General features: G+C 35.7%; 1 protein-coding gene across 1 annotated transcript; it reads left to right on the top strand.

Moving 5' to 3' along the window:
* The first annotated feature begins 7,055 nt into the window (after positions 1-7,055).
* On the top strand, positions 7,056-23,734 carry LOC132103664 (DENN domain-containing protein 3-like). Its single transcript, XM_059508763.1, has 24 exons — positions 7,056-7,145; positions 8,062-8,179; positions 8,666-8,894; positions 9,189-9,304; positions 10,102-10,220; positions 10,838-10,949; positions 11,093-11,212; positions 11,423-11,641; positions 13,806-13,921; positions 15,509-15,664; positions 15,743-15,839; positions 15,922-16,025; positions 16,231-16,409; positions 16,509-17,033; positions 17,930-18,186; positions 18,278-18,442; positions 18,844-18,973; positions 19,059-19,166; positions 19,518-19,648; positions 19,974-20,140; positions 20,500-20,639; positions 22,216-22,328; positions 22,716-22,853; positions 23,305-23,734. The coding sequence occupies exons 2-24, from the start codon at positions 8,096-8,098 to the stop codon at positions 23,506-23,508; spliced, it is 3,729 nt and encodes a 1,242-aa protein (XP_059364746.1). The 5' UTR covers positions 7,056-7,145; positions 8,062-8,095; the 3' UTR covers positions 23,509-23,734.
* The last annotated feature ends 376 nt before the right edge of the window (positions 23,735-24,110 follow it).

The following is a 24,110-nucleotide window of genomic DNA, read 5'->3' as shown; positions in this document are numbered from 1 at the left end:
TAATATTGTTCCAGTAGTTATTATACACTAGTTACTGAGCTTGTTTCTTGTTCAGGAAGACAGGCCAAATATGTTCTTTGCTAGTCAGTCACAGAACCCCAGTGCTAAATGGACTTACTAAGAAATGGTCTTGTATGCTCATAAATGCAAATTAGATACATTTCTGGAAGTGTGACATCTGTACAGAGATCAATAGGCTGACGTAGTATCCTATTTTATTAAACTGAAAGTTTTTCTTTGTGTGTGTGCAGGGGGGGTCGGAAATAAGGAAAAATAAACCAAATTGAATGTTTATACTGGTTCCAGGTGTTTTTGTTTTGAATGTGTGTGAAGTTTCGGTAAAGAGAAGGTTTCACACGTTTCCCTGTTTGAAAGCTTGTTTGTTTTAAACTGTAGCACAATGTGGTTGAATCTGAAATGTATTATGGTTGTTGACTATCCGTATCGTGCACTCTGGTGTGGCGTCGCAGCCATCGACCACTAGGTGGCGCGAGTACATAATTAATGAGATATAGGGTGACATAAATATGCACGAACTGAAGTAGGCTAAGGCCTGTATACTCAATTAGATCTTAAAAACGCTACATTATTACCGTCAAGTTACATTGAACGATTTCTGCAATGTCTGAAAAAAGCGTTTCCAAGAGAAATCAGTAGTAGCCAATTTACAGAGTGAATTCTTATAAAAAATAACAGAATGACAAATGTCATTGACACTTCATGAATAGGGTAAAAGGGCTTCGATTGATAATATTTTAATAACTATTATTTCAGCAAATAATCAGTGAAAGGAGATGCTTAACCTTCAGAAAATGTTCAGGGCACCAAACTATATTGGCCTATATATAATATGTATTTTTTTCTTTTCTTTTTTTTCTTGCTAGTTAGATAATAATTGATCAAATAATAGACCTATGTAATATTTCTCACCACAAAACAGAATCGCTTTTACATTTATTTAGTAGACGCTTTTATACAAAGCGACAAATGAGGAGAAACACCAGAAGCGATTTATCTTAAGGCAACAACATGCTATTAGTCTAATAAAGTTTCGACATTTTCAGAATATTATAAACTAGATAAAGATATAACAATTGTAAAACATTGGGAATATATATATATATATATATATATATTATATTTTTTTATTTATTAGCCTACAGTTAAAGGGATAGTTCACCCCAAAAATGTGTTTATTCTGCAATCATTTAGGTAGGCTATGCACGAGTTGTTTGTAACCTGTATGAGTTTCTTTCTATGTTAAACACAAAAGAAGATATTTTGAAGAATGTTGGCAACCAAACAATATGGGGGGAATGACAACTTGAGGGTGAGTTAATGATGACAAGCCTTTAATTTTTGGGTGAACCGTCAGGTTTCAGTTTTTCTTGAATACTGTCAGTTACTCGGCTGCTCGGACAGATTTTAGAAGATAATTCAACCAAGAGTTACTGTAACAGTGAACGAAAACATTCTGGAAAGACTTTGATGCCCCTCTGTGAAGTTACCACGAATCTCCGACAACAGCCATCATTTTTCAGATATAGTTAAAACAAATATGGCAGAATTACAAAGCGAATTAGACAGCATCTATAAGAAGTCTGAATGAGCCTTTAGAAAAAGATGGCTGGAGGAAGGTGAACAGAATACCTCCTAGCATACTTCTTTAGGTTTGAAAAAAAAAATCAGGCTATAAATATTATTCATCAGTTAAAAAATAATGACAAAATACCAAAAGACCCTAAAGAGATTTCAGAGTTTCGTTCCATCTTTTACCGTAAAAATTATATGCCTCACAATATGATACTAAAGCCGCTAATGATTTCTTAAATTCACTGGCAGAGATTTAAAAAAGAAATAATTTAGATAAAGCTATGTGTGACCAACTTATTAGTTTAGAAGAAATAACCAATTCAATTCATAACTTAAAAAATATTAATTCTCCCGGAACTGACGGTCTAAACTCAGAGTCAGAATTGTTATTTGATGAGCAGCTAGCCCCTTTCTTCTTTTCGTTTTTTGTGAAAGTTTATCTAAGTCCAACCTCCCACCTCGACTCAGGGGGGAATTTCCCTTATTTCTAAGCCTAAAAGATTTGACTATTATTGATAATTGGCGGCCAGTTAATCTTTAGAATAACGATTATAAATTAATTGCCTCTATATTTGCTAAAAGAATTAAGAATTTATTATAATGTATAATAGATGAAACTCAGTCAGGCTTTATGAAAAACAGGCACATTTCGAATAAGATTACTTTAAGATATATTAGACTATTCATATTTAATCGATGAAAATACTTTTATTCTCAAATTTCCATAAAGCTTTTGACACTGTGGAACATAATCGTTTATTTTCTTTTTTATAGGATTTGTGGTTTGGTGAGTTTTTTTGTGCAGCAGTTGAAACCCTGTATAATTCAAACATGGAACTAGCAAAAGAGGTATTGACAACGATTTTAAATTGGTTAGTCAGTTGAATTCCGTTCTTATTGTAAAATGCCAGTTACTCAAAAATAATTTGCAATTGATACTGGTTCAATCCATTCAGGTTCTCACATGCTATTTAAAGTTATTGATATAGACCATTCTTCTGATTCAATGTTTTTTTGATGCTATAAAACTTATATTGGTAAAATTATTTTTATCCAAAAAGAATAATAAAGCTATCCGTACTCTTCTCCAAAGAGAAATTGTTAGTGTGCCTTATGTTTTGTCTCATTGGGTCTCTTTATTGAATGGAAAATTTATTTAAGTGTGGTTGTTGCCACAGAAATATCATCTTAGAAATAAGGTTAAAGAAGTTTCTTATAAGCTTATTTATAGAATGTATCCAGCATTATTTACAAAAAATGTAGAAACATATAAATATAAATTGTATTTTGTTGTAATGAACTTGAGGAAACTGCCTTGCAGCTCCTTCACTTCAATGGGAAAATGTACTCTACACTGTAAAAAATGACCGTGAAATTTACAGAAAAACTATGTAAAATCCCTACAGAAAAGTATTGTAAACCCAAAAACATGATGTTTTTGTTTAATTCACAGTGAAATTTTGTAAACTATTAAACATAATATTTTGTTATATTTACAATAACAATATGTGATAATAATCAGAATTATTTGTTAAAATAACAAATAATTGGTATAAAAAACAAAGAAATACTGTAATACTCATAACAAAACAATTTTGTTAATTTGATATGCAAATATTGTAAAAACTAAAGTTTTAATCTGTTGTTTTTAAAAATACAAATAAAGTATGTCACTTTACAAGTTTATGCTGTAGGCTACTTTAAGCATGATTGATGAAATGATGCAAAAAATACATTTTTCACAAAAAAGAATAATTGTGAACCTGAGAGGTTGCCTATATATATATATATATATATATATATATATATATATATATATATACAATACTATTATAATCGTTTTTATATTTTAGGCTATTTGTAGCCTAGTGTAGCCTACTGTGTGTGTGTGTGTGTGTGTCTGTGTGTAATAAATTAAAATTATTGATATGCAAAGTAATACTTCTGTTCAGTAATCCCTATATGCCTTATGTTTATTTTAGTCTTTCAAATGAGCATTGTATAATTATCACAGGCTAAACAACCCAACAGTGCCTCTAACTGTCTTTATTCTCTCTCTCTTCTTGTGCACTGAGTCCGCCTAATTTTGAATTTCATAGCGGCAGATGAAGCTCGTCTGTTTGGATAATCGCGGGAGGAGAGCGGGAGAAGAACGAATGACGTCAATAACGAGCGAGCCGAGCCAGAGCTGCATGCATTTATTAGACAAAAAAAAACGGCGCTGCAGAAATCTTCGGACCACTTTGTCATTTTAAAATCATTTAAAAAGTTTTTAGGAAAAAATCTACGATTTCAACAAGTTTTTTTTGAAGGATCTGCTGCCGTTCATCCAGAAAATTGAAAGTTTGCACGGTAAGCTTCACATTTAGTCTATGTAAATGAAAATTTGTGCTGAAAGCCCATGGTACAGGCTAAGTTACGTTAAGATAGCACTAGTTGAAATTCATGATAGCTAGCTAGCTTGATCAGTGCGTGATAACTTAGTTCAGATGAAAAGCACAGGCAAACACTTGAAATCCTAAAAATTATCACCTGCGTCTTTTGTAAAAATAATTTTGAATTGGATAACGTACATTAAGAGGCTATGTACTACATTGCAGAGTGCATATAGGAATGAACCCAGTTGTCTTTTCAAATATGTTGGCGCCAACTGTAGTCAAACATTTACCACTTACTCAGCTTTCAAGGGCCATTATTATCGTGTACACAATGCACCTGCACCGCAAGCTAACGTTACTTAACTTTAACTTTAGCTGTTGTTGCGGATTTAAAATGCGCCATTTCATTATGTTCCTGCCATTTTCACACGGAGATAGAACTAGTGTCTCACTTAAAGTGCAGCCATTGATATGCCAGATAATGATAGTCATTCTTATTTCAGAAACATTTGTCTCTTTTACCTTAAACTGCAAGGACAGCTGCTGATTCCTGCCTCTACCATACAGAGTATCGTTGAGGAAATGCAAAATTTGCATGAGTTAGGTCAAGCCTTTACAATAACTAAAATCTTTGACTGCATTAAAGAGTACGATTTGTTCTCTGCCTGTCATCAGGGAAATCTTCAGACAGAGTGGCTGCTCAGATGATGTGATAGAGATACTCCTTCTTCTGCTCAGCTACTTTGAGGAGGAGTCCAAGTTCTTCCATGTAGAACATAGATGTCTAGCAGAAGATGTCCAACTGGAGCAAGTGCCTCTGACCCCTGCTGTTATTATCTGTGGTAAGTCTGTTTTTATTTTTTTCAATCTTTTTTTATTGCACTGTTTATATAATTTGTCATGTGAATGCAGAGCTTATTGATATAACCTGTTAAATAATTTGTTCTTAGGACAGTCCTGCTATTCCTCAACAAGGTACATGCTGAGTCTGGATCAGAACCTAATCAACACAAACATCTCATTCAGTTCTGCATTGTGCCTCACGTTCAGGAGCTACTACTGTTTTAATATCCATTATCCATCTGAGCTGGCTTCAACTCTGGAGTTTCTTCAAATGTGAGTAAACATGGCTTTCTCATTTCTACTTTCCCTGGTCTAGTCTGGCTCATACACATGCACGCAGACAGACACACAGGCACGCGCAGACAGACACACAAACACACACACACACACACACACAGACAGACAGACACGCATGCAGACAGACAGAAACACACACAGAGGCAGACAGACAGAAACACACACACACACACAGAGATAGACACACACGCAGACAGACAGAAACACACACACACACACAGAGATAGACACACACGCAGACAGACAGAAACACACACAGAGACAGACACGCACGCAGACAGACAGAAACACACACACACACACACAGAGACAGACACGCACGCAGAGAGACAGAAACACACACACACACACACACAGACAGACAGAAACACACACACAGAGACAGACATGCACGCAGACAGACAGAAACACACACACACACACACAGAGACAGACAGGCACAAACACAGACAGACACACGTACAGACATACATACAAATATATATATATATATCACACACACACACACTGTAGTTTTTTACTTATCAACTAAAATGCTTAATATGCTTTTATTCTACAGGTTTTTTTTTCAATAAACCCAGAAAAGGGAACCAAAGTACAAGAATAAAAACTCCAAGCATCCTCTCAACTTGAACCCTCGAGTCCTCACCCTGATGCAGGAACTCTCCGATCACGAGTGGCGCTAAGCCTAAATATGGACTCTTTCTGTTGACTTTGACTGTTTGTTTGAGAAGAGGTACTGTTTTCACTTTGTTAAATCCACAATGTGTATTATGGTTAACGCACTATGTAATTTGTTTTAAACACTTAAAAGTGCACTGTAACTGATCTGACCTGTAACTTGGCCTATTGGCATCACCTGATTGTCTCTATGGAGATTGATAAGTCTTATGCCATACTGTGGAACATTCCAGACAGGGAGAGTGTGGGTTGTTGTAAATTGGGTTGTTGTGTGCCTGGCTTTTAAAGTTTGTGATGGAAAAATGTCCAGATTTAAAGAGGTTATTAATCTTCTGGAGTATTTCAACTTGGATTCAGTCATAGTTAAAAAAAAAAAAAAACATTACATGTATGTTCTTTGCATCTTGTGTATGTTTGAAAGAAATGAGCCAATTGTTTTATGCCATACTGTGAGTTGTTGTGTGCCTGGCACTTTAAACTTTGTTAAAAAATTACTTTTCAAACTTAGTTTGAAAAAATAAAATGCATCCAGCTATTTACAACTGTTTTGATGGCTGTTAAATAAATTTAGCAAAAGTGATATTTTCCTCTCTTGTCTTATTTCAAGATGTTTTTTAAATTACCACAATGTAACTTCATTATTAAAACACAAAAATACAATATATTATGGATATTTTATGTATAATATACAGGATATCCCCATTTAAAGTGCAAAGTTTTACTGTTGTTTTACCAGTTTAAATTAGTTTTTTGTTTGATATTTCCCTGTTAATTTGCACAATAAGCAATTATTACATTTAAAAAATACAGGAAAGTGTCCATTTACAACACAGTTATGTGAAAATAACAAAAAAAGATTGTAGACTTAACAATTTTTTAATGTGATTCAGCCGTCATTTCATTCACTGTAAATCAATTTACATATTTCGTCCGTAAAGGTCATCTACGGTGCTACTGTATTTTCTACAGGAATTCTCTGGTAACCACAGCTGCCAGCGTTTTCCTGTAAAAACAACAGTTTTTTTTTTTTTTTACAGTGTACTGACTATCCTGACCAATATAAACAGTACTTTTACTTAATTTATCTACTTATTCTATTGACCAAATTTCACAAATGTAAAATAAATGGAAATAAGTATATTTACAGTATCAGAGACTCTGTGAATAAGAAAGTTGTAAGAACTTTGAAAGTTTGTTTTCTTCTCTTATTTTAATGTCATTTTCTTGATAACATTGTGTGTTATTGTTCCTTGAATGAAAATGAGATCACTCTCATTCAGCAGCTTGTCCTGTCTCTTGTCTCAACCTGTCTGTGCCTTAATTTCACTTTCATAATACCGGTGATCGACAAAGGTACGTGCATTCTTATCTTTACAGCAAAGATGCGCATTTATTTACATGGTTAGAATATCAACTTTAAGAAGAAAAAAAAACAGTGTTATCGGCTTATATTAAAACTTTAAGATTAGCCTATTTATCTGTTCATTGAGAATATCAGCTGCTCTTCGAGTTTTTTGCAATTAATCTTATTAGGTTAAATACTTGAATTATTACAGTTATCGTGCTTGAATTAGCAAAACTGTTAATACATTTTGGCAAATTAAAAGCAGTGACTCATTATCTGAAGTTGAAGAAATGCATATTGTATGTTTCCCCTGACTACAGTAAAATATATACATGTTCTTTTTTCTATTCACTTACAGCTCATTTTGTTACAGTATCTTATATATATATATATATATATATATATATATAATTGGCTTGCAAATAATTATATTTTTACAATGTGTTGCATGTTGTTTAAATTGTGGATTGAATACTTGTCCAAAATAATAACATGTCCCACCCTGGCTATTCACGTATTCTAACCTATAAGGTCTCCAGAAAGCTTATTGTTTTGTTTTTTTTGTTTTTTTTATAGACATTTTACTCTTGCAACACCTGCATGAGTCAACTTTAACCCAGGAATTTCCCAGAGCAGGGAAAATGAGATTATTGGCACATCTCTTTTATCTGTGGTTTCCGTGGTGTCTGTATAATAATAACTTTTTTTAGTTTGTTCCCACAACCATGCTGTTGTGTTATTCTTGACTTTTTAATGTATACATTCTATCTTAATATTGCATATTTAAAGTTCATCACATATAATCTGCAGTGTTAAGCAAAAATGTTTTACTTCCTTTAGATGGCAGTTCGCAGCCCAGGAGCTACACATTTCTGAGATTGAAACGAATATGTGTGTTTTCTTCACTGATCTCTCTGTTTACAGATCTTATAAGGAGTGCCAATCCTGTTGATTATCAATGGCAGACGGTCTGCCTTCAGGATTACTGAAAGCTTGTGTCGTTGTTGGACCTGAATATGATAAACTGAAGGAGCTGTCCCAGGTAAAATAATTTCCTTCGGCAAGTTTTTGTTAAACTGTTATGAGGTGTAAGGCACAACGGATCTCTTCATTTAAAGCAACTTATGCATCAAACATGATGGAACAGGTCTAGAGCTATAGACTATATTCTGATGGAATCTGCATTTTGTTTTCAGTTTAACTTTGATGTTGAGTCTCAATTTTAAAGATAAAATCTGTTTTTTTATATGAATGAAATATTTATTTTTATTTTATTTCATAGCGGTTCATGGGAGTTTGTTTGTGAAAGGTGTTAGACTCTGCTAGACTCTGAAAGGTGCTAGAATGAACTAAGGTTCATTAAATTATTTTATTTGATCTATTTGATATGATTCGATTATAGATTTGTTTATTTATTTATTGCATCTAAAAAGGGAATATTGCTTTTGAAAAAAAAAAGTTTAAAATGATGTTTATATTATCGTCATATTGAGTCATATCAGTGGTCTTGAAAAAGCATTGTGTCCAGTCTTTGCTGCAGGTGTATGGAAGTCCTCTACCGCTGCTCGATCCTGTGGTCTTGCAGGTCCATGCGCCTCCATTTGTGTCTACAGAGAATCTCAGTGAACCATCTGTGAGAAACCTCAGCCAGACCCAGCAACAGCACTTCTTCAATAAGAAGAAAAATGAAGAAACCACAGATGAAGTTAGTGTTCCCAAAGACCTGGATCTGGCGCTGCCACAACTCTGCTTTCCAGGTGAAACAACTTTGTTTGCAAAAGCTTGTCTGGTTGTTGAATCATATCAGTGCATTCTGCTGAAACCCTGTTCCATGCAGATCTTAATAGATTACATAGTTGTAATACTTCAGAAACATCTCTATAGGATTTGTTCCAATGGTCAGCACACAACAATATAAGAGAATAATAATAATGGTTTTAACTTACTGCAATGCAGTAAATGTTTAATACTGTAGTTCAGTTCACAGTAGCTGTAACTTTAGTTTAGAATGATAAGATTAGACAAACATTCATTTCTTTCTTTTAAATCAGGTGGACTTCAGATAACTAAGGAGCAAAAGGATGAACAATTTCACTTCCTAGTCTTCACTGACGTGTTTGGAAACCAGTCTCATGGAGTAGTTCTCCAGTACTGTAGATCAATACAGGTAAGATTCATTTTTTATATTTTTATAACACCTGTGCTGAACTTTTTATTAAAGTGTATTACTCTCCGGACTAATAACATTTAAGATTACATTTAAGATTTATTTAACAACTGTATTATTGTTTATCTGTTCATAGACAATGCCAGTTTAGTGAACACTTTTGCAGTTATTCCTATTAATTTTAATGGTAAAATTATTTCAGTTATTCTGTTTGAATTAGCAAAAATGTTTTTAAAAAAGAAGGCAAAATGAAGTCAAATGCGAAGTGAATGTTTCTGCTAACAGTGCAAGTATTGAGACCTATATGCAAATACTGAATATGCAAATATTCTATTTTCTATTGAATTTTAGGCAATTGATTTACAGCTTTTTTTTTTCTTTTGCATCTTGTGGATTGAATATGTGTTTAAAATAGTAACATATTAATATGTCCTATTTGGTTATTTAAAGTAGACACAGGTCATGTTAGGACAAAGGACAAATGGGGACATGGGTTATGTCCTCATAAGTCACCCTCTCCTTGTAATACCTGTGTCATACCCATGACATTATACAGAGTTGTGTCCTGATATGTCATTAAAACAAGAGCACATACACACACACACACACACACACACACACACGTTCATATGAATATCATTTGTTTAAGATCACAAGATCAAACTAATACCATTGTTTAATGAAACTGAAACTGCAATGGGAAGTACTTTCCTGACTATATGGTGGTTTCCAGTTGATATTCTTTTGATTAAGGCACTGACATATTCAAATATTTTGTTTTAAACCCTGCTATACAGGAAGGAATGCAGAATGGACACCAGTCATTGTACAAGTCTCCACAACTCTACATTGGTTATGCAATATGTGTTATATCAAAACACCCATATTACAATGCTCTCAAGGACTGTCTGTCTAGGTACGATTCAAGACATTTATTCACATGTACTGAAAAACAAGAAAATATTTGGGAAACAAAGGAGAATATAGGGCTGGGCAACATAGCTAAAACAATTATCACAATATAATATTTAATTTTGGTACATCACCATCACCTTATCTCGTGCACCACTGATAATGCTCCCTGAGCCACATCTGAAATTCAAATAAACAATTTTTTGCATTTGAATACTGTCTGCTTGACACTCATAACACCTGCCTTTACATTTTTACTATCATTATCGATGATGGTGTACCATAGATAAATATAGAGACCGTTTTATCTCCCAGGAATAGGAGAATATATAACAAGAGACTTATCAGCATTACTAGATTCTGCTATTCTGTCTTCAGTTTGTCTATACTATAAGAAACACACATACAACACATATATTTGCATTAGTTGAATTATTGTAAAAACAGAGCTTGTTTTGAAATCACTTTAGAGCCACAGTATTCACACATTTCAGAAAATTACCTACAAATAGTTTTCTTTGCATATTAAACTGATATAGGAGAAAGCATTTTAACATCCAAAATGACACACACACACCACCTTTTCTTCCATTTCCTGAGTTTTCTCTCTCCCACCCGCAGCCTCTTAGGTCAGCTCAAAATCTGTCAAATGACTGATATGGAAGAGCAAGTGAAGGAGTTTTCTGCTAAACTGGCTCTAGTCCCAGTTCCTCCTCCTGGCCAGCTGTATGTGGTGGGTTCTTTTAGACATCTAAAGTTTATCGGAGTTGGAGAACTGAAATAAAATTGTCATTGTGCAAAAAATGCATAATACAATCTATGCATAATACAAAATGCATAATACATGTGAAGTATTTATATTATTTTTTATGTCAGGCGTTCACCTTAAGACCTCTGACGATTGTCCTTCCATCCAGAGAAGACAAAAACCATCCTGTTATCGACTTGGACTTGCATCTTCCGCTCTTCTGCTTCAAGTCTAGAGAGCTGATGCAGGTCTCAAACATAAATGATTTAATATGGAAACAAAAATAATTGAGGGTTTTTTTTGTTAGCAGTTTGTGTGAACACAGACGGTCTGGGAATCACAACCAGTCAATTTTAGATAAAAACAATGGATGAACTTTTTGATGAAACAAAAGTGTTAATGAATGTTTTGGTCCACATCACATTGAAAAAAATGTTTTATATCTCTGTTCCCTGCAGATCATTGCCAGTATACTCACAGAGCAGCGTATGGTGTTCTTTTCCTCAGACTGGGCCAAACTGACCCTGATCATAGAGTGTTTCATGCTGTATATTTGGCCCCTGCACTGGCAGCACACACTGGTGCCTATACTGTCACAACAGATGCTTGACTTTGTTATGGCACCAACTACCTTCCTCATGGGATGCCACATCAGCCACTATGAGGACGTTGCCCAGGTAAAGCTTAAATAATGGTCTCTATTAACTCATTCAGGTGTTCTTTAATTCAGGATTTTTCAAAATTCAAAATTGAGTTCAAAATTTTTCAAATTTGGGCCCAAGATGGGGTGATAGAAGGACTGGGGAATTCTGAGAGGAGAAAAGGCTTTTGATGATTTTTATTGATGACATTTTTATTCTGTATCAAAATGTAACAATACAAAAGATTAATATATTTTATAATAATTTATCATATCCAATGATTTCTTTTGGCATTAATACAATACCAAAGCAATTATAATAATAAAAGTCAAGTATTTAATTTTGACAAATTGTTCATTTAAAATAAGAAGTTGTATTTTTAATATTATGATTCATATTTTTCACACAGTATAATTGTGTATTTATAGATGCCTTTATATCTTAGGAGCATAATTCTCCTGGGCAATTTTTGAAAACCCTTGCTTTAGTTCATATGCAGGTGCTTCTCAATAAATTAGAATTTCGAGGAAAGGTCATTTATTTCAGTAATTCAACTCAAATTGTGAAACTCATGTATTAAATAAATATTGTTAAATAAATTAAATGCACACTGAATGAAGCAGTCTAAGTCTTTGGTACTTTTAATTGTGGTCATTTTGGCTCACATTTAACAAAAACCCAGCAATTCACGATCTCTACAAATTAGAATATGATGACATGCCAATCAGCTAATCAACTCAAAAAACTACTGCAAAGATTTCCTGAGCCTTCAAAATGGTCTCTGACAATCATTGACTCCCTTCACAAGGAGTGTATGTCAAAAAAATGAATTGCCAATAAGCTGGCTGTTCACAGAGTGCTGTATCCAATCATGTTAACAGAAAGTTGAGTGGAAGGAAAAAGTGTGGAAGAAAAAGATGCACAACCAACCGAGAGAACTGCAGCCTTATGAGGATTGTCAAGCAAAATCGATTTAAGAATGTTAGAGAACTTCACAAGGAATGGACTGAGGCTGGGGTCAAGGCATCAAGGGCCACCACACACAGACGTTTCAAGGAATTTGGCTGCAGTTGTCGTATTCCTCTTGTTAAGCCAATCCTGAACCACAGACAACGTCAGAGGTGTCTTACCTGGGCTGAGAAGAACTGGACTGTTGCCCAGTGGTCCAAAGTCCTCTCTTCAGATGAGTAGTTTTGTATTTCATTTGGAAACCAAGGTCATAGAGTCTGGAGGAAGGGTTTAGAAGCTCATAGCCGAAGTTGCCTGAAGTCCAGTTTTAAGTTTCCACAGTCTGTGATGATTTGGCGTGCAATGTCATCTGCTGGTGTTGGTCCATTGTGTTTGTTTTTTTATTTTTTTATTTAAAAAAAAACAAAGTCACTTCACCCATTTTCCAAGAAATTTTGGAGCACTTCATGCTTCCTTCTTCTGACCAGCTTTTTGAAGATGCTGATTTCATTTTCCAGCAGGATTTGGCACCTGCCCACACTGGCAAAAGCACCAAAAGTTGGTTAAATAACCATGGTGTTGGTGTGCTTGACTGGCCAGCAAACTCACCAGACCTGAACCCCATAGAGAATCTATGGGTTATTGTCAAGAGGAAAATGAGAAGCAAGAGACCAAAAAATGCAGATGAGCTGAAGGCCAATGTCAAAGAAACCTGGGCTTCCAGACCACCTCAGCAGTGCCACAAGCTGATCACCTCCACGCCACACTGAATTGAGGCAGTAATTAAAGCAAAAGGAGCCCATACCAAGTATTGAGTACATGTACAGTAAATTAACATACTTTCCAGGAGGCCAACAATTCACTAAATATTTTTTTTATATTATTATTGGTTTTATGGAGTATTCTAATTTGTTGAGATAGTGAATTGGTGGGTTTTTATTAAATGTGAGACAAAATCATCATAATCAAAAGAACCAAAGACTTAAACTACTTCGGTCTGTGTGCATTGAATTTATTTAATACATGAGCTACACAGTTTGAGTTGAATTACTGAAATAAATTAACTTTTCCTCGACATTCTAATTTATTGAGAAGCACCTGTAAAATGCATAAGCTTGATTGGTTTATTTATCTCAATTAAAACTGTCCCTAGCTAACTTTAATACGTAGAAATATTCATGATTTTGACTTAAATCAACAGTGTGTCCACTTCTTTGATTTGAGATCTATGAAATCCTTGTCTGTTTATCAGTTAACAGATGACCTGATTCTGATCAATATTGATGAGGGAACCGTGTCCTGCTCTGGCTGTCATTATGTTGATGTCCCAGACATCCCACAGGCAGCTGCTCAGCGTTTCAAGTGTCGGTAAGAAACATTTAACCATTAAATGCAGTCTTGCTAATGCTAAGGATTTTTATTCTACTGGAGTAATCAAAATATACAAGATACTCATGGAGACCAGAGGCCTGCACAATTATAGTAGTTTAACAAACTCAAGTTGACAAATCCAAACCATCCAATCAGGCTTTGTTGGTACAATCAGGGCCGTTGCTAGTGGGGTGAAAGGTGGTGACGATTATAGGGGCCCACGGCCGAGGGGGGGCCCCATCGATCTCAGCCGTCTGGCTGAGGCCAGCCTAAAATGACGATCACGAAAGCTTATCATTTTTATGTGTTTTTAAGCCTGACCACTTTACAATTGAAACATTCAAAAGATTTAAATCATTCAAACACAAGACGCGGAAAAGCTCAACTCGCGCGCTGTGTTCGGTGGGCACGCGGAGAGAGAGCCGCGTCTGACAGACAGCGACACTAAACCGAGCTCTCCTTTGAGAAGTTCTCCTCGAACTTCCTTCCTGCACCTTTTTTAAAACAGAATTTGCCTCTTTTTGCTCTTGTACCGACAAAAACATACAAAATATGTCAAAATACCCATCTTGGAAAGTATGTTCGAAAAAACTGTCGGTTATTTCTTAAGTGAAAGTAAACAGTTGAGGAAAAAAATGGGATGTGTATTATATGCTTCATCGTCTCTTAAAGCGCCTAATTTAGCTACTAGCTGCTGTAATGTTAATCCAAGAAAATGAAAGAAATAAAAAAAAATTTTAAGATTCAATAGTAGGTGCAGGACACTATAATTAATTTAGGTAAGAGAGTATAGCAAATTAAAGCGAGCTGTGACATATTATACCCAAAAAATCTTCATACATTGGACTACTAGTGAAATTGATAGAAAAAAAATTATTCAGACACTTTGACCTCATCATGTTTTGCTTACGTGTTTTTTTCCCTGAATTGCTAATGCAACCTTTTCACACCACATACTGAACAAAATTAAGCATTGATAGTTGTGCAAATATTGTCATACTAACAGTTGTCTGAAGTTTTGGTTGATTGTAATCCATTACATATCTTTCTATCAAAGTTATCTGACATTATCAAGATTAATTTGTTCTGACAGTTCAGTTGCTTTGAGTTCTTGTCATATTTTATTACCATTTTATAAACTAGAGCAAATAAATTTTTGGTTTGACTGTTAATTAAATTTTTACAGTGAAGACTATGCAGTGCTATTTTATATTTAATTATTTGTTTTCTCTACCTGGACACCTACAAACATGATACAACCTAAACATTGTGCAATTAGCACAAATCAATAAATAGAATGAACATATAAATTAAACAGTTTCAAACAGGGCCCACTGGTACAACCTTCACCAAGGCCCCGCAAACCCCAGCTATGGCCCTGGGTACAATGATGCTGATCATCAACTTTCTCTGTCACCTTAACTAATCCTGCACTCAATTCATGTGTGATGGATTTAAGGGCACAATCTAAACTGAACTCTAATCCAGTTTCATGGTATAGGCCCCAGGTCCCATTATATGTTTGTAATGAATTCGGCCATGTATTTGTCAGAACTTTAATTGGTTTGCTGGATCTTCATGTAGAAGGAAAGGTCTTCAATTACACTATGACTTGGAAATGGTTCATCAGAGAATATGTAGCAGTCTTTATGAGCTGCGGATGCAGAGAAGACACTGGCAGCACAGGCTCAATTTGGAAATACAAAACATCACCCTGGAGCTCATCGTTAACATGTTTAGGTCAGTAAGAACCTGTGCAGAACACTAGACCTGATTTTTTAATCATCTACACGTGTAATTAAATGTTTCTTTATCCAGAGATGTCAGTGATTACCTTAATTACGAACACAGAATCTTTAACACTGATGAGTTTCTGAAGACCAGGGAGCCAGACGACAAACAATTTTACAAAAAGGTGGCTTTCAATTTAATAATATGTCTGGTCTACAAACATTCAAAATAGAATAATATGACTGGTGGCTTTTTATTCATGACAGGTCTTGGAAACACACATTTTCCACTCATTCTTGAAAGAACGTTTGAATGGAAAAAGAGACAAATTTACCCAAATGGAGCTCAGTACTCAGACAGAAGACCAAAAGTAAGTTAAAGCTGTGTTGTCTTTTTCGTAAAAATTTCCTCGCCAAGTTGTATAGAATAACGGATTTTACACCTTAATAATAAAAATGTTTAGTGATTTTTGTAAGCATTAAATTAATTGAAAGTGACAGTATATATATATATATATATATATATATATATATATACTGTTGTTTTGTTTAATAATTTGTTATTCATTTCTGTAGATTGTGTAGATCGATGGATTACTCTCGCAGACCCACCATTAAGGAAATAGTTTTGCGAAATGTTTCTTTAGAGAGCGGTTTGAGTAAACGTCTGGGCTCAAGTCTCCCTGACCTGGACAACAAGAAACACCTGAGTCTCCTCGAAAAGATGTCTCCAACTAAGATCATTCCTGAAAAGCGTAAGAGAACTGCAGTACTGTAATGCTGCTTTGTATTTACAGATTATCATAATATATTTATGTTACTGACCATCTTTGTGAAATTCCTTATCCCAAAAGCTTTGAATACTCCAGTCAGGCCATTCAAGATCTTCCATCTCCCAGATTTCCCTTCTCCCTTGAACTACCCCAATGTACTCCATTACTTTGGGGTTCTTATCCTCCAGCTGAACAAAGCCATATCGGCCACCCCACTTGATGATTCCTCCCTGCTAGCAAGATACTTTTACCTGCGCGGCCTCATCAACATGCTGAGCTCTAAGCGACTGGATGCCCTCAGCGACTTCCAGAACCTCTACAAAACAGATATTGCGATTTTTCCTGGAGAGCTGGTGAAGACGCTGATGGACTCTCTGCAGATAGAGGATAGAGTCCAGGTAGAGAAAAGATCTGAGCTCAAGCAACTCATCTGTCAGATGAAGAACAATGAAAAAAGCGAGCATGTGGAATCAGACTATCACGTGAAGAAGTTTGAGCTGCCCAAGACCCCTATGCAGCTGGAGGAGTTTGTGATGTGCACTCAGCAGTCTGGTATTGTGCGGGACATGGCCACTTCACAGAGACTGTTTGAAGCTCTCATAATCGGTAAGTTTTAAGCTGTACTGTGTCATTGTATAAAACCATTAAGGATACACAATATATTTGTACCATACCAGTTAGTAATAGACATAGAATTTTTGGATGGAGATAATAGAGATAGAATATTTAATTTATTGGTACTTTGCTGTCTTCTTTAGCTTTGCTGTATTCTATAGTTTATATTTAATGTTTGGCAAACCTCAGGCTATTAATGAATATTAAAGGTACAATGTGTAATATTTACAACGATCTATCTACAGAAATGCAATATAATATATATAACTATGTTTTCAGAGGTGTATAAAGACCTTACTTAATGGACCGTTATGTTTTTATTACCTTAGATTGAGCAATTTCTATCTACATACACCGCGGGTCCCCTTGCATGGAAGCCGCCACCATGTTTCTACAGTAGCCTTAAATGGACAAACTGCTCTACAGAGCGTGTTTCGTCACTTTGTTGTTCTTGCAAATAAAACACTGACACAATGATGAACAAGTACATTAACATTTGCAATAGCATAGATTTATTGAATAATTAAGTAAATATAATTCCTTGATTACCTTCGTAAAGAAATCTCTTTGCTCTCTGATGTCTTTACCGATGACATCTTTACCTCTGTAGGCGACGGTAGCTTCTCTAAAGGGAGGGGTGAGCGGGGGACTGAGCCGTTGGTTGCAATTCACAACCTCACCTCTAGATGCTGCTAAAATTTACACACTGCACCTTTCATTTTCAAACTGTAAGACTTGTAGTGTATAATCATAAACTATATTTTGAATACATTTAAACAAAAAGAAAATAATACAAATTAATTCTAAAAAATCTGAAAAAAAGAAAATAAAAATATTCTGCTAGTGTTGTGTAAAATATTTTATTGTAATATGTTTGTTCTTCTCAGGTGGTCCGAAGCATATTCATCCAGAGATGTTCAGAGTGTTTTATAGCTTCTGGAAACAGGCCGAGGCAGAAGCACAGGACATTGACCTGCCTGCTGAGGTCCTGGAATGTCTAGACAACAATGAGTGTGTGTACAAGCTGTCCAGCTCTGTGAAGACCAGTTATGGTGCTGGCAGAATTGCCATGACTCAAAAGAGGCTCTTTCTGCTGACAGGCAGATGTGGATATGTTGAGATTGCCAAGTTTAGGGACATTGAGGTTTGTGAGTCTTTATACCTATAAGCTGTAATATTACTTTTAAAATGAGAAATTAGTGTTTGTGGTAACCGTATGAATCCTGTGAACACAGGAAGTGAACCTCTCCGTTGCCCCGTTTTTGAGGATCCCCTCTCTAAAGATCAAGAACAGTCTAAGGAAAGAAATATTTGAGGCTAATTTAAAATCTGAGTGTGAACTGTGGAACCTGATGATCAAGGAGATGTGGGCTGGGAGAATGATGGCAGACAACCATAAGGTAAAATTAATCTGTACTGTGAAATATCTAAAACTGGAATCAAAAAAAAAAATTCTAGAGCAATTATTTTCTATTTTTACATTTCATTTATTCATGTAATGGCAAAGCTGAATTTGCATCCATTCATTGTTTCTAACGGTAACAGGGTGTTTAGGGAGTAATAGTTTTGACAATCACACACATCCTTTGATATGGCCTACTAGTTCATTCCCATTTACTGCCATTAGATAAACATCCTTCAGGTGTACATTATTCAATATGCTGTTTTTTATTTTTTATTAAGGATTCAAGTTTGTTTCTCTTTCCTTGTTTGAGACGATGACTTTTCAAAATCAATGCATGTTTAAACTACAACTTCACAAAATACTTTAGTTTTTTTTGTGGTCTCTTGTGTTTATCAGGACCCCCAGTGTGTGCAGCAGGCCCTGACCAATGTCCTGCTTATGGATGCAGTGGTGGCATGCTTAAAGACACAGAAGGCTATTTGTGCTGCCTCCAAACTGGCCTATTTTGAAAAGCAGCGACATGAAGGTGTGTCTCACTCCCTACCTGTAAGAACAACTGCATGATGAAGACAAGACAGTTGAATTAAAGTATCTTGTCCTCATTCCCACAGTCCCCATGATCGTCCCCAGACCCACAGCAGAGACTCTGAAACACAAGATCAATCCGTCCCAGAACATGACGCTCCCTCAGTCTGTCGATGTCTTACTCTACACTCCAGGTCTGCATGCAGGAGTTTTTGGTGAAATAGATAAGATATGTTTATGGTCTGGGTTTGTCCTGTCTAATCTGTCCCCTGACAGACTTTGTCAGATTATGATATACATTATTTCAGTTCAGGTTGTTAGACACATTTTTTCAGACTGAAAAGTGAATCATACTGGACAAAGCTATATACTGCATGAATTGAGCATATGCATGTTATCAAATGAAACTTTTTCGGTTTTTTTTTTTGTTTGTTTCTTTGTTATAAATATAAACTTTATTTGTGTAAGCATCTGTGTTATGTAAGATTTATATAAACTGCTTGTGTAAGATTTCATGTTAAATCATTCTTTTTAACATCTTCCAGGTCAGTTAAATAGAGATGTGGATGGAAACCCTAAGCTCTGGTGTGCTCTCAGCTGTGGGAAAGTGGTTGTGTTTGATGCTGTCAGTTGGTCCCTGATGCAAAACTGTATTCATTTAGGAGAATCTCGACTGGTAAGATGATGCTGTTTGATTTTAAGATTTAATATATTGATATATTTTAAGATTTTGATTTAATATATTGAAGATGATAGAAAAGTACTTGATATCAGCAATATCAAAAGTTTAATTTAAGAAATCAATTTAGTGACCCTGCAGTTGTTGAGAATGTGTTATTCAAGTATTAATGTAAAGGGGCCTAAGGGACCTTAGTAAATTGTATATGAAGCCACCTTGTGGATTGGAGCACCTTGCCATAATGTTTGCAGCTTTGTAATTACAGTCTAAATCTCAAAACTGATTTCACACAGTAGTTTTTTTTTTCTTTTTTGGTGCCCAGAACTGCATGATGGGATTGGACCAGAAGCAGGTGTGGATTGGTTCTGAGGACTCCGTGATTTACATAATTAACACTCGCAGTATGCTGTGTCATAAACAGCTGACTGAGCACCGTGGAGAGGTCACAGACTTTGCCCTGGAGAAACTGAACCCTGAGAACAGACCACGGTGAGTACTGGACAGTAACATCATTCACTTGGTCTGTATCCTGGCTGGATGAGACCGACTGCATTGCAATATATATAATATATATATAAAATGTTAGTAGAATGTATTATATTTTGTTATATATATATATATATATATATATATATATATATATATATATATATATATATATATAAACACATATTTGGTTTGTTACATAGATAAAGAAATTAAGAAAAATATTATTTACTCCAAAAATACAATTAAATGTGTCCCCATCAGGTGGGAGCATTGTTTGTGGTACTTTCTGTATATTTGGCAGAGGTGGTTGAGAATAGAGATTACATTATGAACAATGTCATTTTGATTTGCTCTCCAAGCCAAGCACAGGTCTATTCCTGTAGTGCAGATGGCACTGTGATCGTTTGGGACGTCCCCTCTCTGAAGGTGAAGCGGCAGTTTCATCTGTCCTGTGACAGACTGCAGTCCATTCAGATTAACAATGACGAATTATGGTGTGGTAAGTTTGAGCTTGGTAAAACTGTCCAAAACTGTTGTTAACTAGAAGGTCCGATGTATACTGTAAAATGTTTACATATTACATTTTACAAAAGCATTCAGGTGGCCAATTGTTTGTTTTTATTTATTTATTTTGCCAATGGATAGCTTAAAGGGGTCATATAATGTGATTTCAGTTTTTCCTTTCTAATTTGGAGTGTTACAAGCTCTTGGTGCATAAAGAAGATCTGTAAAGTTGCAAAGACTAACGTTTCATATCCAAAGAGATTTTATTTATATAAGTTAAGAGTCAACCTGTCCTACCTAAAACTGCTCGTTCTAACACGCCCCCACATCTCTACATCACGATGTGGGAAGATTTGCATAATGCCACCTGTAACGATATAAACTTCATATTCATCGGGAAGAAGGAGACGGGAACCGGCGGACAATCAAATGAAACTTTAATAATCAAAATAAACACAAAACAGAAATAAACACAAATAAAAAGCAAACACAAAATAAAGTCCAGGCCTGGTCCTCTCTCGTCCTTCACTGTCGTTGCTCCAGTTTTATATCCTTCCATCTCTTCCGCGGGACTCAAGACCGGTGGTGGGTCGAACAGCTGTCGCTCATCTCCAATCACTCCACCGGCCTCGCTCCTGTTTCCACGTCTCTCGGCCCCGCCCCACTCGTCACACCGCCCAAATGTTCACACAAAGAAAGAAGGCTTGACTTTTATTCTCCCTGTTGCCACTGGAGACACTGTGTGTTTCATTGTGAAAACAAAACTACTTTGTTTGGCCTTCCAAAAGAAGACACAACTAGAAATCAGTGGTTAAGTTGTATTTACCACCCTGTTCCAGAAAAGTCCAACTCAAATATTCAGATGTGTGCAGCGCATTTTACGGAGGATGAGGACTGTTTCCTGTGAGTCTGTTTCCATAAAGTGGGGCAGTTCCAACTTTGCAAAGTCTGGTGCTTCTGACTCACAGTCTGTATGTTTACATATTCAAAGGATTTGCCACTGATGATTCAAACACGAGTTTTGAACAGTGTAGGGTAGTGTTTGTTGTTTCTCCCATCACAAATGCAGACAATGGTTTTATGTTTACGTGGCATGATATGCTATGCAAAAAGACAGTAAAAGTCATTATAATCAGTAATTATGTCCCCACTGGATGCAACAAATGCCTCGTATATAATGGGTTTTATTGATTTTGTCTTGTCATGCCTAGACACGGCATCACAGTAAAGTAAGGGGCATAACATTTCCGTAACACCCCTGAGGTGTTAAGCCAATCACAACGCACTGAATAGCTGGCCAATCACACCTCACTTTTCAGACCGATGAGTTTTGTAAAAATCAACATGTTTCAGAAAGGCGGTGCATAGAGGAGCAACAGTACAATGTACAGTATGTGGGAAATAATGTGTTTTTTTAACCGCATGAACACATTGTATTACACCAAATACACAAATTATGTTATTTTTAGCAACATCAAATGACCCCTTTAACATTATTGAATGTTATTGAATATATTATCAATCTATACATTACTTAATTTAAATTTAGCATGTGTTTATTGCTTGTGAAGGTGCCAAGGATTGTGTCATGAAGCTGAGTCCCCGTGGAGATCTGCTTTGTAAGATTTCCCTCCCAGATGATGTGAAAACCAGATCCTTCAGCAGGGTCACACTGTTTATGGAGGTTTGTGTTTTCATGGTCCCCTCACAGTATCAGCTGTAACCAAATATGACCCCCAAACATGATTATCCCCCTTCCTAAAATATATATAGACAGAACCTCTGTTTTTATTCATAAAGACTTGTATATGATGTATAAAAAAGCCAGTTTTAAGTTATAAATCTTTGTTTATTAATTTAATGAATGAGTATTTATGGTATCTCTGTGTATGACTTTATGTTGTTTTAGTGTGTAGTTTTCCTTTGCCTTTTCATGCTGTTTGCACAAACACATTTGACACCCAGACAGGCAGAGAGGTCAGCCATGCCACTAAATGGTGTGAATTGCATAAAATTATAATGTGCTCAGATATAATGATTGATCTCAGGATCTTGTTATGTGTTTTTATAGAAAAGACAGATCTGGACAAGTTTCACTGACTCAGCAGAGCTTTGTATATGGGATTCCAGTGACCCTGTCAAAGCACCTAAACAGGTCACAGTCCCCAACTGCAGTGGGGTCACCTGTATGATCAGAGTGAAGGATCAGGTAAGATGTTACATTTTACATGTCATTTCCATGGTCATACTTTCAGGAATTTGAAAAAAAGTTTTAATGTTTCTATTTTAAATAGAGGCTGTTCTTTTGAACTCTTGAAATGCTATTAATTCTTAAACACTTAAATCAGCATATGATTTCTGAAGGATCATGTGACACTGAAGACTGGAGTAATGGCTGCTGAAAATTCAACTTTGCCATCACAGGAATAAATTACTTAAAATAAAAATTACTGTTATTTTAAGTGTAAAATATTCCACGATACTGTAATTTTATTAAATAGATGAAGCTTTGGTAAGCATAAAAGACTTCTTTCAAAAACATTAAAAGATCTTAATGACCCCAGACTTTTGAACAGTAGTGTAATTTCTTTTTGTTTGCTTGGATGAAATGTGAGCATATAGCACACTGGAAGAAAAAATGTGGTCTCCTCTTTCTCTAGGTCTGGATTGGTTGTAACGGTGGGTCAGGCCTCAGTAAGGTTGTGGGGAAGATCTTTGTGTTGGACTCGGAGAGCCTGAAGGTTGAGAAGGAGCTGGAGGCCCATGAAGACACTGTTCAAACTCTCTTCTCAGCAGAGGACCGATACATACTCAGTGGCTCTGCAAAAAGTGATGGCAAAATCGCCATCTGGAGAGTAGATTAAGCAAGCTTACACAACAAAAGTTTTTACGTTTTCAGCTTCATAAACAGGGGCATCATGATCTGTGACATGCAAGTAGTTACTCAGTGCTCACATCACAGGGGAAGAAATATATTCACAGTTACCCTTTAAAATGTGCTTTGTAATCCCTTTAAGCTTTGGTGAGTAGAGCTGTTTATACTGGTTTTGATTAGAGTTAGCCAATGATGGTACTGTGAGGACCAACTAGAAAAATATTTATTAAACTAGATTAGGGATTGAAACAACCACTACAAGGATTTCTTTCTACAAATAGTCCTTTGTTAAGAATGCCCAGATCTCAACTGTCTCTTTGGAAATATATATTTCTGTATAGCTTGTGGTTGTAAAATATAAATAACAGTTTATTATATCTTTCTGGATCAATTTAAAAGCTCTCGGTCTTTTGAAAGCTGTTTTTATTCCAAGAAAGCTGAATATAGAATATGGTGAGGTTTGTGGAGTTGCCATGTACACAATTTCCTAAAAAGTCCTGGATCAAAGGGAACTGAGGTCCAACCAGCAGCACTGCCTGAAGATGGACTGCAGCCATAATAAGTAGATTGTGGAACGGTGTGCCAGTCCTT

This window comes from Carassius carassius, chromosome 24, assembly GCF_963082965.1.
Source record: "Carassius carassius chromosome 24, fCarCar2.1, whole genome shotgun sequence".
NCBI lineage: Eukaryota > Metazoa > Chordata > Actinopteri > Cypriniformes > Cyprinidae > Carassius > Carassius carassius.
This window is presented reverse-complemented; position numbering and strand designations above follow the sequence as displayed.